Source organism: Prionailurus bengalensis, chromosome B4, assembly GCF_016509475.1.
Source record: "Prionailurus bengalensis isolate Pbe53 chromosome B4, Fcat_Pben_1.1_paternal_pri, whole genome shotgun sequence".
NCBI lineage: Eukaryota > Metazoa > Chordata > Mammalia > Carnivora > Felidae > Prionailurus > Prionailurus bengalensis.
Genome location: NC_057358.1, coordinates 89862229 through 89880609, shown reverse-complemented (window position 1 = coordinate 89880609; position 18381 = coordinate 89862229). Strand labels below are relative to the sequence as shown.

Here is an 18381-nt window from a genome sequence, read left to right as displayed (position 1 = left end):
TATGGGCAGACACTCGGCTAGGGTTATTTTCCCCAGAGGATAAGACAAAGGAAACAACCCCTGGGGGAACAAATGTGCCCCACTCAAACCCAGTAAATCATTGCATTCCCGTATGGTCCTCACATATCTGCAGAAGTTCGCCCCACCCCCGTGACCTTCTTTCACCTGGCATATTACGAGCCATAAATAAAAACACATGAACAAACATCAACAACTTCGACTTTTAATAATGGAAACAATTTGCCATTCCAGAAACAACTGTAGGGAAGAAAAATCTTCCCTATAAAAATAAACTCATCAAAATTATAAATATTATAACTTTTTACTTCTGCGATTTAAAATGCTCCCCTGCAACACTACGCCCTTCATTTAACAACATTCCTGTACCATCACATACTGAAGAGAAAACAGTATTACAGCAAAGCTTATTAGTTTAATTTAACGTAAGAATTTGTACAATGATTTTTAAAAATCTTTGGCCTTAGTGGCCTTTCTTCTTTCGCCCATGAAAAACGCTGCTGCGGTAACCAGTGTTTGGGAGAGAACATCAGTATTCAAAGAACTGCGTACTGACAGAATTTCAATACAGCAACTTTTCCAAATTGCAAATTGTAGTGCACACAACAGTGAGCGAGGTTCTGGGTACTGCAGATGAGGATGCCTATTTTAGACAATCTAGTTCAAGTACAAAAAAAAAAAAAAAAAAAAAAAAGTTGTTTTTTTTTTTTTTTTTTTTCCTTCACAGATAGCCATCAGCTACTACTTCAGGTTCTAACAGTGTCTTAATCGGAGAAACAAAAGCTTCACAAAATATAAGCTTACTGGATGGGCGAATAGAAGACCAGGTGGTTGATAACAGTACGCTCAAACCCAAGCCACAGTCTTGAATAGTAAAACCAGTATAAAAATCACGAAGGCATTCCCTGAACAAAAAAGGTAAAGTATTAGATGACAATGTCACTAAAACCTCATCGAGGCACTAAAAAGAAGTTACATGCAAAATTAAACAAGTTGTGCCATACATATTTTATAGCTAGTTCTACTTCCCCACCCCACCCCCCAACTCTCCTTAAAAAGCTTCGGAAGATACGATTGTCGCAGTAACGTGTGTGGCACGGCATGACCGCCACTTACACCTGCCTCCAACAAGATGGGTGTGCTCTGAAAAGTCAGAAGTGCCACACCAAGAGGGGAACAGAAATGCGATAAAAGGCACAGTTCACGTAAGAGGCAAAGAAATGAAGCACCTTGGAATTTCAAAAAGAATCCATTAGGTGTCACCAAAGTGTTGACAATTCCTTGGGAATTTATAAACAAAACATATCTAGACTAAAATAGACCACAAGGCTCCCTCTAGAACCAAAGCACACCTTTCCCATTGTTTTCAGATTGCTGAAAAAAGAATGGGGTTATTTTACCTGCTTTCAGGAAGGCTCCTATTGCACATGCCTTTCTTTGGTTGGGAGGAACACGCACGTTTGTGAAAGCATTTCCAGAAAGAACCCCTCTTGTGTGATCAGCTGCGGGGCGGTGAGGGATGGGGGTGGGGGGTGGGGGGTGGGGGGATCCTCCCTTTCTCGCCACCCTCCTCCCTACAGCCAAGTAGTCCTAGGGTCTATACAATCCATATCCCGATTCTACCTTATGTCAGAACAGACTGTAAGAGGAAGGGGGAAGGAAAAGAGGGGAGACGGAGAAGGAGGAAGGGAGGGAGGGGAAGGGGAGGAAAAGGGGAAAATGGGGGGAAAGAGGGGAGTGATTGTCACAAAAGTATGCTTCTGCGAGCTCTCTACCTGACAAGCCGCTCCCTACCCAGACTCCTTTTCAATCCAGAAAACAGCTGGGGGGCGGGGGCGGGGGTGGGGGGAGGACCACAACATAACAGAGTTAGCAAACGGTCATCGTCCCACCACCCTGAGAAGAGAGCACTGGGACCGTCCACAGGGAGGGCAGCCCCAGCGGCGTGACTCCTGTATGTATGGGTCTGCGAGGTCCACCTGCCGGAATGTTCTGCTCAGCTGCAGACTTCCCAGGTCCCTCCTTTTGGTCTAGCTGCTACTTTCTTTGGCTCTGTTCCCATATTTTACTCACCAGGTAATCAAGCAATACTACAATGGGTTTAACATCTCAAAACCGAATGCGTCCACCTCATCAGCAAATACACCTTTCTCCCCTACCATCAACGCCTCACCCAAACCACATTCCTGCAGAGCTCCCCAACTTCCGCTGTCACCTTCTTGCAAACTTGCTCTTCACTTCCTTTGTCAAACTCCTACGAAACCCTTCACAAAGTCCTCAGAGTTCCTAGCTTCCTGTGCCTTACAGTTCACATGGATTGCTTCCTCTGACATCTAAAAACAAAACACAAACAAAAAAAACAAACAAAAAACAAAAAACAGGTAGTTTCAACACAGGACAAGTGTTCAGATAGATTCCTCGTTAAGCCTTTAAAAAATCATTTGCACATCCTTCGGCTTAACAGCATCATCACACAATTAAAGTAACTAAAGGAAAGTAAGGACTTAAAAACAAAAACAAAAACCCCAGAGTCCGTGCTTCAAAGCAGTCTGGATGGCTCCAGATGAGACTACAGATTCACAGCTTGCCGAGAGGTAACACCGCAGTGCCGTAACAGAACAAGCTTGCAGAATCCCTGACAGAAGATGCCTAAGGTGCGGGACGCTGCGTGACCAGGTTTTGGGAACTAGATCTAGCGATCGAAGAGGGAAGACCCTAGCGTCACGGGGCAAGAAGACAGCCCTCCGACGAGAGGGACCCTTGCGCCGGTTTGTACACAGGTCCTGCGCCTTTCCTTCCCGAGCGGCAGGGAACCCGGTGCCTTAATCGGGTTTCCACACCGCACTGAGGGCTTCTTCCAGCTTGTGTCTGTAGGCTGCGTAGCGCCTCTTCAGGCTCTGCAGCTGCTCATCTTCCTCCTTGTCCAAGATCCGCAAGAAATTCTGTAGTTCTGGAAGGCTGAAGGCTTCCCACTGTGAAAGGACACGAAAGAAAAATGCCAGGTGTTGAAGTCAGAACTCGGGAATGCTGGCCCAGAGCAGGCGGGGGTGTGGCTGCCCCCCTACTCCAGCCAGCGTTTCGAAAGGCCTGTTTTACAAGGTTATAAGGTTTTAAGGCTGTCTTACGCAGCCCTCCCACGGAATGCGGCCCCTGCCCTCCAGATGGCAGCCAGGCCAACCCCCACACTCTCACCCGGCGTCCTTCCCTCTTCCCACTGGCCTCCACAAGGGCTCCCACAAGAGCCAAAGTGCCCTAGGCACTTTCACTGCTGATTTGGCCCCTCTTCCTCTGACCCCAGAGGCTCCCCTACCCGCCCCCTCTCCCTGGAGTCACCACTGTCACTGCCTTCTTCCTCACCTCCCACAATCTCACCGGCGCCTAAAGCAGCTGTCCAATTGGCCTGCTTTTCCCTACCTTTACTGCCCCCCGATTTATCCGCCATCCTTTTCTCCATTCCTGGGAGAGCCTCGCCCATGTCCTTCTTACTCCGGTCTTAGGTTCCCCACTCTGTTCCCCCAAAAATGAGCCTCAATACTCTGTAAGACGCAAATCTAGGCCTCACCCTGCCCTGCTAGAATCATTCGGTGGCTTCCCTTAGTTGCTCTTGCTAAGTCTGAAAGACTCTAACCCCTCTAGCACCCTCCGCACCCCCTCCCCACCCCACCCCGCCATGCTGTGGCCCTCACCCATAACACTACCCTCCGTGGCTGGACACATGTTCTCCACTCTGCCTGGCGAACTGAACTCAACCTTCAAGCCTCAGCTTAAATGCCACTTCCTCTAAGAAGTCTTCCATAATTTCCTCCCTCCCTTCCCACCCAGAACTACATCCCTTAGAAGCTCTCACTGAGCAAGGACAGCCACGATCACAAAAGATTTAAAAGTTATGACCATTATTTGCTTAGTACCTCCCTCACCTACACTTTACCTACACTGCAGCTGCTGCACCTCTCACTATTTGAGGTTTGTCTCTTGCCCTCGAGTCTCTGAGTTGTTTCCCCAACAGCACCTGGTACCTAGCAGGCACAAAATAAACACCGGTGGGGTTTAAATTTTGTTTTAATTAAAGCAGTCAAGAAAGGTACTTGGCATCACGGGGGAGTTTTTGTTTGTTTGCTTTTCGACACATCCTCCCCTCCCAAAAGGGGACCCTGGGTCTTCTGCTGAGAGTCACTGCCTCCGTCAGGAACAATTTCCGACGGGGACCTCCCAGGAATGTGGGGAGGAAAAAGACTGGAGATAACCTAATACAAGTGGAACAGATGAATCACAAGGAATAAAACCGCCAAGTGGACACATGGTATAAGGCTTTTTGGAGAGGAATTCTGACCTGGTTATTAAAGAGAATAAGAAACACGGAGTAGGAGAACAAAACTTTCTACATTAGAATACGCCATTAATTAAAACAGCACTGTCAGGAAAACGGGTGGGGGAGGGCGCCTGGGTGGCTCAGTGAGTTAAACGTCTGAGTCTCAATTTCGGCTCAGGTCATGATCTCACCGTTGGGAGATGAAGCCCAGCATCCGACTCGGTCCTGAGAGGTAGAGCCTGCTTGGGATTCTCTCTCTCCCTCTCTCTGACCCTCTCCCTCACTTCTACTTTCTCTCTCTAAAATAGATAAAATGGAAAAAAAAATTCCTTAATAAAATAAAACTGGGGCACCTGGGTGGCTCAGCTGGTTAAGTGTCCGACTTGAACTCACAAACTGCAAGCTTGTGTCTGAGCTGAAGTCCTGTATCAGGCTCTCTGCTGACAGACGAGAGTCCACTTTGGATCCTCTGTCTCCCTCGATCTCTAACCCTCTCCCACTAGTGCGTACGCTCTCTCAGTCTCTCTCTGTCTCTCTCTGTCTCTCTCTCTCTCTCCCAAAAATAAATATTTTTTACATTAATAAATAAAAATAAATAAAATAAAATCTTTAAAAGAGCTCCTGGGTGGCTGAGTGGGCTGGGCGTCCACTTTTAATCTCAGCTCAGGTCATGGTCTCACAGTCATGAGATCAAGCCCAGCACTGGGCTCTGTGCTGAGCATAGAGCTTGCTTGGGATTCTCTTTCTCCCTCTCTGTTCCTCCCCCGCTCACACTTTCTCTCTCAAAAGAAATTTAAACAATAAAAAATAAATACATCTGGGCGCCTGGGTGGCTCAGTCGGTTAAGCGTCCGACTTCGGCTCAGGTCGTGATCTCACGGTCCGTGAGTTCGAGCCCCGCATCGGGCTCTGTGCTGATGGCTCAGAGCCTGGAGCCTGTTTTGGATTCTGTGTCTCCCTCTCTCTCTGACCCTCCCCTGTTCATGCTCTGTCTCTCTCTGTCTCAAAAATAAATAAATGTTAAAAAAAATTTTTTTTAAATAAATACATCTTTAAAAATAAAAAATTAAAATTAAAAAAAAAGCACTGTCTTCCTAAAACCCCCCAAATAAACTTCCAATTTAGACATATGAACATAATTTACAAGGCATGTTTACATACATTTTTAATTTGTGACTCAAAACCACCTTTTAAAATCTTTAGTCCCACTCTACAGATTTTAAAACTGAGGACTGAAAAGACTGGAAGATTTACCCAAGGTCATGCTCCCAATCTAACAAGAGGAACAGTAGGAAGCTGAGACTTGGTTTCCTTTCCTTTTTTAAATTTTTTTTTAATGTTTATTTATTTTGGAGAGAGAGAGAGAGAGAGAGCGAGCTCATGAGCAGGGAAGGGCAGCAAATGAGGGAGACACAGAACTCAAAGCTCCAAGCAGTCAGCACAGAGCTGATGTGGGACTTGAACTCAAGAACCGTGAGATCATGACCTGAGCTGAAGTCAGACACTTAACTGACTGAGCCACCCAGGCACCCCACTGGTTTCCTAATTTTAACCTGGAAACGATTCTCATTGTATCACATGATGTTCTACATGGATAACATTTCCTGTTCCAGACAGAAGACGGAGACCCAGGCCTTGCAAGATTTACTCAAGCATCATTTTAAACCTGACATTTGATCTAGAAAAATGGTAGAAAGTGCTTTTTCCTTCAACAGAACTGGCCTAAATTCAATCCTCCCTGGAGAGAAAATGGCAAATGATGCATATACCAACATAATTTCCAAATCATTCTGGCAAGAGGAAAAAAAGATTCTAGAAAGTTAAAGGTCTTTCATGGTAAAGAGACTCCATTTCCTTTTATTTCTCTTTAAATGAATAAGCCTGCAGACGTTTGTTAGTAGCAAACATATGGAGAGTGTCGACTTTCATAGTTTAACTGGATTGGGGCAATTTGGAGGTAGAAGGGGTGATAAGCGCTCTTTAGGTGGGAGGCAGCTTTCTTTCTTACTCTCCTCCCACCTCTGAAAACTATGCACCAAGAGAATGGATGTTGTAAAAAAAAAAAAAAAAATTATATCGTATGCTAACTTCGGGTCTGTTTCTGAAAACTGAAAAACACAGGGACGCCTGGGTGGCTCAGTCGGTTAAGTGTCTGACTCTTGCTTTCAGCTCAGGTCATGCTCTCTCTCAGTCTGTGGGATCAAGGCACACGTCAGGCTCCACAGTGATAGCGTGAAGCCTGCTTGGGATTCTCTCTCTCTCCCCATCCCCACCCTCTCTCAAGAAAGAAAGAGAGAAAGAAAGAGAGAGAGAGAGAGAGAGAGAGAGAGAGAGAGAGAAAGAGAGAGAGAGAGAAAGAGAGAAAGAGAAAGAGAGAGAGAGAGAGAAAAAGAGAGAGAGAAAGAGAAAGAAAAGAAAGAAAGAGAGAAAGAAAGAAAGAAAACAGAAAGAGACAAAGAAGGAAAGAAAAAAAGAAAGAATGAAAGAATGAAAGAAAAACAAAGAAAGACAAAGAAAGAAAAAGACAAAGAGAAAGAAAGAAAGAAAGAAAGAAAGAAAGAAAGAAAGAAAGAAAGAAAGAAAGAAAGAAAGAACGTTAAAACACACACACACCACACAGAAAGGTATCATCCACAGACCAGCTCTCCCCCTCCCAAGAGGTACAGACAGCCAGACACTCACGCACAGACACACACATTCTCTCCCTTTGTCCCCCTCCCAAGTGGATAAAAAGTCACTCCACTACAGCAGTAAAACAGGACCGGCTGCTCCGTACGGTTTAAAGCAAGAATGAACAACTACTCACCTCTCCGATTTCGTGCTCACGAAGAACAAAACTAAGGGTGTCTGTCCTGGGCCCAGCCACCAAACGCAGGTAGAGCGGATGTTCCCGGTCTGAGAGCTTACAGGCATAGACTGGGTGAGGAGACAAGCGGCATGTGACAGAGTACTGAACTGTCCCCTGGACCATACGCCCCACTTACCAGCCCCTCCTCCAGATCAACACAACAGCCCATGTCACCCAGCCACCAAGTCACCGTCCTCCTCCTCTTGTGACCAGAAACAGCCTATAGTGGAATGAAATCTACACTATTTCCACCGTATAGACAGCTGCACAATATACGCTGCGCCTTGATCAAAAAGGAAATAACTCTCGGGGCACCTGGGTGGCTCAGTCAGTTAAGCGTCCGACTTCGACGGTCCGTGAGTTCGAGCCCCGCGTCGGGCTCTGGGCTGATGGCTCGGAGCCTGGAGCCTGCTTCCGATTCTGTGTCTCCCTCTCTCTCTGCCCCTCCCCCGTTCATGCTCTGTCCCTCTCTGTCTCAAAAATAAATAAACATTGAAGAAAAAAAAAAAAAAAGGAAATAACTCTCCAGAATGAATTTAAATGGGTCTTAGTCCCCAAACGGGCTTACAATTCATTCTGCTCCTCCTTTCAAAAAAGCATCTGCAACCCCTTTCAGAAACCATAAAAATAATACACCATCCAAAGAACACAAAATTGGAGCACTAGGAGCAAATCAGTCTACAGATCTAGAATTTTAGCAGCTGCAAATAAACCGGGCGGTCAGGATGCAAGCTCTGGTGACTTCAGGAGCACAGCTGTATGTGTCTCCTCCCACACACTCACACCCCCCACCCCCCCCCCCCCCCCCCCCCCCCCCCCCCCCCCCCCCCCCCCCCCCCCCCCCGGTACCAGCACTGCCTGCAACGCTGGAAGATTTCGCCAGCTCGTCAGGGTACTATCTCAACAGGCCACTATCACACTATTACTGTCCGTGTGTGCCACTCCAGTCCAGGTGGGCAGGCACAGCAGCTGGCAGGATAAAATGCCATCTGAGCTCTTTTACGTTATTTTGGCACTTCTGGAAACAACTGCATCGCAGGTCCTGATTTCCCTGCGGACGGAAACCCCCACAACTCTGAGCCTGGGGCCTCTTGAGGGTACGTAGGAATCTTGGCCTGCCCCTCTTCGTATTCTGCAGGTGGCCTGTGCTCAAAACAGTGTGTGCATACCTAGCAAGTAGCTGGGTTCCAGCCCCATGCAACTGAAGGGCAGTTCTCTCGTGTCAGGTTAGTGCATTTTCCTCCATGGCTCTGCTGGAGGCTTTACCCCCCAAAAGCACAGCTCAAGTAGCCGATCGCCCACACATGGTTACCATGTGCAAACGAGCTCTTGGTGAATCACTGGATCACAGTGGTTATCGATTTCTGCTTGAGTGCCTGCCCTCGACTACTGTGTGTTCAGGTTCACGCAGTTCTTTAATATTCTCTTTCTATCCACTGAACGTGGGTATTAAGTTCAGACAGGCAGACCGCAGATCGGAATGTCATTCATCCAGCGGATTGGCCTCTGGAGAGCTACGTACCAAAATGCCCCAGCGTCAAGGCCAGTGTGGCAAGCTAAAGAAACTGAAGAACTCAGGGCTGTGCCACTCCAGGCTGAGATGTTCAGGCACACGTGTGCCTCCCACCCTCAAAGTCTCTGAGGACGCAGGCCCCCCCCACGCCACTCCATGTTCAGATGCACATCAAATGTGGGATGTGCTAATGAAGCCTTCAAGCACAGAGGCATTCCTTTTCGTCCTGAAGAGCATCAAAATCAAGGCGGGGAACAAAAAAACCAAAAAACAAAAAACCAAAAAAACGTCAAAGCTACCCCCCTGTGCACACATCACAAACTCCTCCACAAAGGCCTCCGCAAAGGCCATCACATGTGGCTGCCTCGGGGCTCCTCAGACTCCCAACTAGCCAACTCAAAAATACGGAAAGCCAGCAAACATCAGGTGTGAGCCACGAGCACCACAGCTTCCAGAACCCATCCCAGGGCTCTGACACCACCGAGGTACAGACACCCAGCAGTGTCCTTTCTGCGAATGAGGACAGAGACCTAAGAGCAGAGACCTTTTCATCTCACGCGCGGCAGCATACCTTGGTCTTCCCTGTGACAACGCTTATAAAGTGCAAACTTGGCAGGGCTCTCGGTCACGAGAAACTTCTTGAGCAGGGCCTCGATCACTTCCCCCACGGTGTTCGTGCTGCTGATGTGAAGCGTGTTCGTACAGCCATTGCTACTGGGAGCAAGCTTTCCAAGGCTCGGAGAAGTCTGTGGGGGTCTGCAGAGTTCCATCTGGACTTTAATGAAGCCAGTGTAAATCCCATTTGAGTTCTGAAGCCGGAAGAGAAGCACACATTTAGTTGCGCTGACTGCGGCATTCGAGGGAAGCACCCCGGCAAAACAAGAGAAAGAATGTCTCGCCTTCCTTCTCTTGGTCTTTGTTTTTCCTGCTCTGTGGCAGAACTTCAGTAAAGATCACCCCTGAGGGAATGATCTCAGAGGGAGGGAACACCCCCAACAAAGTGCTTCCAGAGCAAGGTCTGTAGGGCAGATGTGGGACCGAAGCCTCCCCCTGCTTTGGGGCCCGGAGCTACATGTGAAAGGTCAGGGCCCGTTGGAGAGGTTACAATCCCCTGGGGTAGTGGCCAGCCAAATCCCAAGACGCCTTCACACATGGGAGCCGCCGTCCTTCCGCAGCTGATGGCCAGCTATTACACAGAAAAGGAAGGTCACTGGGGGGCTGGGAGACACCCAAGTAACCTGGAGTGGTCAATGAACAACCTATTTCATTCCCAGTGGCTTTATGGTATGTCCTCGATTACCGATCTCACTCAAACTTTTGTACACAGCACACATGCCATATACAGCGTGGGGTACACGATGATGTGATCCCGGCACCTCGAGCGGCAAGATGTGCAAAACAACCCGAAGCTACGATGTGAACTACAGAGATTGTAAGGACTTGTCTTTCTGGTCTGACGTATACCTCCGTCTATATACTATTTCCTAACAGTTTTACTGAGGTATAATTTTTATTACCCCCCCCCAAAAAAAAATCACACATATTTATACAGACAGCTTGTTGAGCTTAGCATTTAACCGAGAGCAGAATTACTATTTCTTAGTTGCCAAAAATAGTAATAACGGTCTGGTCTTCACTTTTTCTTTTTACAGCGGGTATATTTAGAAAAAGTTTATTCTAACGTTTTATTAAAACAAATCTTCAGGTGTTATATCGATAAATGAGAAAGTTAAAGTCAAACATTAAAAACCTCCTTTTTGGTCCATATATTTCTTCCTTTCCACAAGGTCAACTTACAATGCCAATTCGTGTGTTCATTCCTGTGGAAAGTATTATACGACACTTAAAATTTCTATGAAACGAATGGAAACCTGCATGTTTTAATCACCATGGCGGGAAGGGAAGAAGAAACCATGGCAAGTGGACTATTTCTCCTCTGATGAAAAACGCGTTTGAAAACAGAAATGTGAGCGTTGGAATGACGAAGCTGGGATCGTCTGTCCCACCCCCCTTTCCGGGGGGAGTCCGCTGGGGAGGGGTTCTTTATCGCAAGGGCTTGGATTTAAAGGCTCCTCCCCAAAGGTCAGAGAGCTCAGTAGGGCCTGTCCTAAACGGGTCAGCCTAGTCTTTGCTCAGCTGTCAGTTCACGGTCCACAGACTGACAGGCCGAAGTCCAAGGGCCCTGGAAACCGGCAAAGGGATGGCAGGTGCCTCGAGGAAAGTCACCAAATGCGAGGACGAGGCACAGATGCCAGTCCAGTCTGTAGGCACATGAATACTGTGACTTTGTTGCTGGCTCTCCTTGTAGTCACTAAGCCCTGGGCCTCCTTCCTCCTAAACCCTCATCCCCGCTGAGCGTCAGCGTTCGGTACCACACTGTTGAAGCCCGAAACGGCAACGTGTAGGACGCTGAGTACGACCTCCCTCATCTTCCACAACAACCAGCTGAGAGAAACCTTAGCTCAAGTATATTCTGAGCCACGGGCACGAAATCCTTTTGCTGACACTTCCAAACTTATCTGCACAAGATAAAACTTATCTAAAGCCTTATTAGAATCTGAGTCACCACCTGTATGTGAAACAGACAGCGGTTATACTCAATGCTAAACATCCTTTGGAGGGGGTGGGGAGGGGGTCACAAAAACGTTTACAATAAAACTGTAAAGTGTCCACCGATGTTCAGCTACTTCAACATAGAACTTTACTTGGAAAGCTGCGGAAACACTCCACTTTACCGTCCTGCACACCTTGGCCATTCAACCTCTGCAAACGCTACTCGGAGATTTTAAAACACGTAGACTGTAGTACCAACAATTTACATTTATTGGTCTTTCGACCTGTGCCAACGTAGACAGTACTGTGGGTGCTTACCAAGGTCATCTTCAACTTGTCTGTGACTGCTAAGTTGTATTTGTGAACTTTCTCTTTGATTTCCTCTTTGCTGAGGTAATTGTGGGTTTCCTTCTCTTTCTCCACATCCTGGAAGGAAAACAAGGCATGCCACACATGAACAATCATAGAAAAAATGGAGGTAAGGCAGGATTCTTTATACAGTCCCCACAAGAACTCTGGGGCACTTCACCTCGAAACACACACGCAGACATGAACACACACACACCCTCTCACTGTCAAACTCTCAGGGTCATCCACCGAGTATGGTTCTCATTCCTTCGGACTACCATCTTCCTGAGGGCTACAACTAATTTGTCAGCAGCTAATGGCAACGCTTCACTAATTATTATTTTGTGAAACCGCCTTTGCTAAATTTCCCTTCTGCACAAGCACCATTCTCTCAGAGTGCCTGTAACATTGGCTACTTCCATTTATCTTATTTTTTTGAGAGAGACACAGAGAGAGAGCACACACGCACAAGCAGGGGAAACGGGCTGCAGGATGGAGAGACTCTCAAGCAGGCTCCATGCTCAGCGTGGAGCCTGACATGGGGCTCGAACCCACAACTCTGGGATCATGACCTGAAGCGAAATCAAGAGTCAGCCGGCTCAGCCTCAACCAACTGAGACACCCAGGTGCCCCAGGCTATTTCCATTTTAAACAATATCTAAAGACACAAACCAAAAGCTCCTCATTAGCAAATTCTACAAACTTGACGGTCTTTACAGCTTTATACCATATTTATAAGCAAAAAGTATGGCAATTAATCATGTTAACTGGCACTAATCAATGACCTAATTACACACAACTACCACAGGGTAATTGATCTTCCAAACAAATCGTCATGTCAAGATACAAGTAGCCAGATTTCCCCTACTCACCCACTCGCAACCCATCCAGTCTCGACCCCGGCTTGGACTGTCCACACTGTGGACGGGATGATAGTAAAGCCTCTTTCCACTGAAGAATTCAATAACGGTTTCTCGTCTAAAGAGCTCGAGCAGTGCGTGATATGATGTAATGGCTAGATGCAATCACAGACGGCCAGACTTCAGTGTGCTGTGACCCCCAAGAAGCCAAGCATACAAGACACCTGGCTTGTGTTGCATTTAATTCTCCCAACAACCTAACCGAGTAGACATTATTATTCCGGTTTCCAAAGGAAATCAAGTTCTAAGTAAATTCACCTGCCAATAGAAACTTAGCGGTTTGGGGGCGCCTGGGTGGCGCAGTCGGTTAAGCGTCCGACTTCAGCCAGGTCACGATCTCGCAGTCCGTGAGTTCGAGCCCCCCGTCAGGCTCTGGGCTGATGGCTCGGAGCCTGGAGCCTGTTTCTGATTCTGTGTCTCCCTCTCTCTCTGCCCCTCCCCCGTTCATGCTCTGTCTCTCTCTGTCCCAAAAATAAATAAACGTTGAAAAAAAAAAAAAAAGAAAGAAAGAAACTTAGCGGTTCTGTGGCTGTGACAGAACTTCCCTGAAGCCTGGTTCCAAAGCCTACCAACCCTCAGTAACTCCAATTCCTGAGATCCCTCAGGAAGTGTGTGGTTTGTCCGGGGACACCTCAACTAGTTAAGAGATCAAATTTAATTTTAACCCGGGTCCTCTATGTTGCTTCCACTAACAAGAATAGGGGGCGCCTGGGTGGTTCAGTCCGTTAAGCGTCAGACTTCAGCTCAGGTCATGATCTCACGGTGCATGACTTTGAGCCCTGCATCACGCTCTCTGCTGTCAGCACAGAACCCACTTCGGATCCTCTGTCTCCCTCTGCACCCCCCCCACCCCACCCCACCATGCACTTGTGCATGCTCACTCTCTCTCAAAAATAAGTAAACATTAAAAAAAAAAAAAGGAGTAAAAAAATAACTTTACAGAAGCTTCAATGACCATTTCTAAGGAAATTCAAAACATATATTGTAACTCTCGGCTTGGCCCTGCTCTTTCCAATCCACAATTAGCTGGCCATGGGCCATAGCTGAAAAAAGATCATGAGTCTTTGTGTCGACTTTGATTTTTCAGTACAGACTGTCCAAAGACTCTTCAGAGCAAATACTAAACAGTGAACCTAAGAGATTTCCACTTCCTAACGGGTGAGATGTGGCACTGGCAGAGCTAGAGGGTGCTGTGAAAACCGTGCCCAGTTCCAGCGAGACGGGGGCTCTGGTACAGAGTCTCTCACCAACTAATCCCGTGCCCTCCGCTCATTGACCTGAGGCCACTCCGTCATTTCCTAGGAAATAAAGGGACCAGAGTGAATCATCTCAACGGTGCTTCTTGACCCTAACAGGACAGTTTTGCGAAAATCTGACACTGCTCTCACTGGTGGGACCTATGGGGCAAAATGGTTCCATTTGAGGAATCAAGGCAACCAAAGACCCACCATTAAAAATGTACAAAGTAGCTAACTACACAAATATCGTAGCATACGTCCACCCTAGGGGCTTACCACCTAAATAAGAGAAGGGGGAAATGGAGTGATTAAGAGCAAAGAGCAAGGTCAAGTCCATTTAGAATTTAGTAAGGTTTTTTTTTTTTTTTTTAAGAATCTGTGTGATTTTTTTTTTTTAAGATTTTTTTTAAGTTTATTTATTTGGGGGGTGGGGGAGGGCTGCGAGAGAGAGAGACAGAGAGAGAGAGAGAGAGAGAGAGAGAGAGAGAAGGAATCCCAAGCAGGCTCCACGGTGTCAACACAGAACCCAACACAGGGATCAAACCCACTAAATGTGAGATCATGACCTGAGCCAAAACCAAGAGTTGCTCAACTGACTGAGCCATCCAGGCTTTCCACACCCAACACGAGGCTCAAATTCACAACCCCAAGATCAAAAGTAGTATGCTCTACTGACTGAGCCAGCCAAGCGCCCCTAGTGAGTTCTTAACTATCCCTAGGCCACCTCATGTCAGCATTCCCAGCAGCGTGAGGAAAACCGAAGGCGCTAGCTGGCCTGCAAACAGAAACTCACCCCGGCTTGCCCACAAAAGCATAGCTGAGACATACTTGTGCAACAGCTATCCTTCCTTCTCAGAGATTAAAAACCAAGGAAACTGTAAGGAACGATAACAGAAAAGAGTTGGGCCCAAGGACCTCCACGATCCTTTCAAGGCAAAACACCTTGTTATTAAAAGATTAACTGGAAAGTAAATCCCAGAGAAGCAGCTAAACCCTAGAAGGCTGGGACCCTGAGTTTTTTACTGAGATATAATGGACATATAACACTATTTGTTTTAGGTGTACATCATAAGGATTTGACATACGTATATACTTCAAACCAATTAGCCCCAGTTTAGTTAACATGCATCATCACTTCACATCATTAGGATTTTTTTTTTCCTGTAAGAACGGTTAAGATCTACGCCATATTTTTAAGTCAACTGACATAGCAATTGCCCACAAAGGCCACAGACCAAGGCCTGCTCACTGAGCAAATATTTACTGAGCTCCTGCTGTGTGCCAAGCGCTCGCCTGGGCGTGGGGACGTCAGGCACCACACCTCCACCCTCATGGCACTTATTGTCCAGCGAAGCCCGAGTCTCAGTGAAGAATGTCAAGGAAAAAAAGCTTCTGAAATGATAAAAGCAACGCTCTGAGTGGAGTGTAGAAGCAGAGGGAAAGGCACAGAAGTCACGAGCTCAGGCTGTGGAGTGAAGGACACTGGTTCCTGTTAGTATCAGAATGGGAGGAAGTCTCTAGAGCTGGAAAACTTCCAAATTGTTGTCCCTTTAAGACCCCCCCCCCCCTTCCTCTCACATAGGGAAGGATCCCCCTGCCCTTCCTCCAAATACAATGTCTTTGGGAAGCCGGCCTTACGAGCAGAAAGAAGGAAAAAAACATGCAACACTGAAGGGACAAAGTAGGTACAAGGGTGCAAAAGGTAAAAATAAGGAGGAGCTTTTAAAAACCTGTGTGGCAAGTGCAAAACAGATCAAATAGTATAGACGTTAACCTTGAACTGTGATGGCAAGGACAGGAAATGGCATGGGGCGCAGCAGTCTGAAGTATCCTTATTGTTCTTGGCGGCCGAGGCAGGCGGTGACGCCACACCCAAGTACGTCTGTCTGGGCAGTTACAGGTCCTCTTTTTTATAAGCCACCTTTTTTTTTTTTTTTCCAACGTTTATTTATTTTTGGGACAGAGAGAGACAGAGCATGAACGGGGGAGGGGCAGAGAGAGAGGGAGACACAGAATTGGAGACAGGCTCCAGGCTCTGAGCCGTCAGCCCAGAGCCCGACGCGGGGCTCGAACTCCCGGATCGTGAGATCGTGACCTGGCTGAAGTCGGACGCCTAACCGACTGCGCCACCCAGGCGCCCCAAAGCCACCTTTCTTTTATAGTCTCCCAACCCTCCAGTTTCTCAGTTCTTCCATGAAAAATTATCAACCCTAGACTCTTCCCTAGTGTGTTCATCCTGCAAGCCCAAGGGCTGCTCTGGGGTTCGCTTCGGTTCCTGGGTGGGGTCACCGAGGCGTTTCTCCACTGGTGAACTTTCTCACAGGGCCACACCCTGCCTCCCAGACGCGGCGTGGTCCTCGTGCGGCGTGGCCCCATCCCATTTTAAATCAAGACTGTCTGAGAACGAACGCACCGCTTTACAAACCTGTTTATACCCTTTCTTGCTAACTCTTCTGTAATTCAACATTTTATCTCACCTTAAAATTTTAAGTCCAAAATATAACAACAGCAAAACAGAAAGCATCCAGGAGGACTGTGACCGCGAGCGGGAACGAGGGCTGGACCCCTTGCACTGGGGAAGGCGTGTGGCCTCCGGCGTGGGCATACACGGGTCTGATTCACAGCTTCACCACGTCCTCGCTGTGTAACCCAAGGCAAGCTCTTTAACCTCTCGGAGACCATTTTCTCATCTCCGTAAAACGTGCAAGCCAATACGTACTTGACAGAGCTGCGACGAAAATACGATACAACGATACAACTCATTATCCGACAATTCTACTGAGTGCCTGCGGGCGCCCCGGTCGGGGCCACGCACTTACGGCTAGGACAGACGGCCGTGGCCGCTGCCTTTCTACCTTTCCGTGGCTGACAGCCTAGTCAAGTTTGACCCACTCCCGCCCCACTCCCTCACGTGTCTTCTTTGAAAAAATAAAACTATTGACCCTTTAAAAAAGCAACTAGCACAGCTTCTCTGATTGGGTAGGGGACGCCCCGGTAGACGCACGGTGCCTGATGACAGACGCAGTAGATGGTGTCAACACCTCCCAGTCCCAGGGCTCTCGTGTGGAGCTGCTCTGACTCCTGGCCGGGTTTGAGGGCTAGCGCGTGTCAGTGGGAAAGGGTGAACTTACCGGGCCAGCAGGCGCTTACTCTAAGCGACACTAGATTCCAAACTCACGAATTCCTACTTCCAAGCTCATCTTCCGGTGGTGGCAACTGGCAGTCACCTAATGATGTCCCGAACAGACTGGGATACCCGGCGCACTACACACGGAACCAGTGCAGACCTTGGGTACGGAACAAACCACAGGGACCCCGCAGGCTGTAACCGCACTGTTGTCCGGGGGCAACGGGCCCCCGATGCAAATGGAATGCAGGGACAGCTCGAGGGGAATGGAGTGTCGGTAGTGACTTCTTTAAATGTCCTCCTCCCAGGCTCCGTTCCCACAAAGACAGCAAATAAAGTGTTGAGGACCTAACCAAAACAGAAAAATCTTCTCTGGGAGAGATCTTTCCACTGCGGTCACAGACAGACCTAAAAGCAAACCAAAGCAGGCTCGCACTTAAGCACCCGTATCAAGCAAGTGATTTCCAGCAGCTGGTGAGCAAGCAGTTAGGGGACTCCAAGGCAACTTCCAGAAAGTCCAGTTAGATGCTCCTGAACTAGGTTTTTTTTTTTTTTTTTTTTTTTCAACGTTTATTTATTTTTGGGACAGAGACAGAGCATGAACGGGGGAGGGGCAGAGAGAGAGGGAGACACAGAATTGGAAACAGGCTCCAGGCTCCGAGCCATCAGCCCAGAGCCCGACGCGGGGCTCGAACTCACGGACCGCGAGATCGTGACCTGGCTGAAGTCGGACGCTTAACCGACTGCGCCACCCAGGCGCCCCTGAACTAGGTTTTAAAGTATAACTAGCAGGGGGCGCCTGAGTGGCTCAGTCGGTGAAGCGTCCAACTCTTGTTGTCAGCTGAGGTCTTGATCTCACCAAGGTCGTGAGTTCAGGCCTCAGGTTAGGCTCCACGCTGGGCACAGAGCCCACTTAAAGATTTTAAAAAATTAAAAAATAAAGGGGCACCTGGGTGGCTCTGTCAGTTAAGGGTCCAACTCTTGATTTCAGCTCAGGTGATGATCCCACAGTTCGTGGGAGCGAGCCCCACATCGGACTCTGCACTGGCAGCGTGGAGCCTGCTTGGGATATTCTGTCTCTGTCTCTGTCTCTGTCTCTCTCTCTGCCCCTTTCTCGCTCCTGCTGTCTCTCTCTTTGCCCCTCTCGCTCCTGCTCTCTCTCTCTGCCCCTCTCTCACTCCTGCTGTCTCTCTCCCTCTCTCTCTCTGCCCCTCTGTCGCTCCTTCTCTCTCTCAAAATAAATAAACTTTAAAAAACTAATAAAGTAGAATTAGCAGGGAAAAACCGTTCTGAAATGTGTTTTAGGTGTGCAGAACGGAAACCCTGTGAGGAACGTAAGAAAGGCTGTCACACAGAGCCAAACCCGCCAAGTCCTTAGAGGGTCTTTTAGGCTAGGATCGTGCCCGGCGAGAAGGGTCACAGGGGACAGTCGTGTACTTACATTAGATGCCTGTTGGGACATTCTTCACTTTTGGTACCACAACCTCTAAGATATAAAAGTAGGCAGA

At 47.9% G+C, this 18381-nt stretch overlaps 1 protein-coding gene across 1 annotated transcript in view; it reads right to left on the bottom strand.

Moving 5' to 3' along the window:
- Window positions 1-209: 209 nt before the first annotated feature.
- Window positions 210-18381, bottom strand: part of RASSF3 (Ras association domain family member 3) — a 74313-nt gene continuing 56141 nt past the window's right edge. Inside the window, exons 2-5 of the mRNA XM_043562950.1 lie at window positions 11559-11666; window positions 9259-9496; window positions 7133-7242; window positions 210-2990 (exon numbers count right to left, since the gene is read on the bottom strand). Coding sequence (XP_043418885.1) covers window positions 2841-2990; window positions 7133-7242; window positions 9259-9496; window positions 11559-11666 — 606 coding nt within the window. The 3' untranslated portion in view covers window positions 210-2840. The remainder of the gene's footprint in view (window positions 2991-7132; window positions 7243-9258; window positions 9497-11558; window positions 11667-18381) is intronic.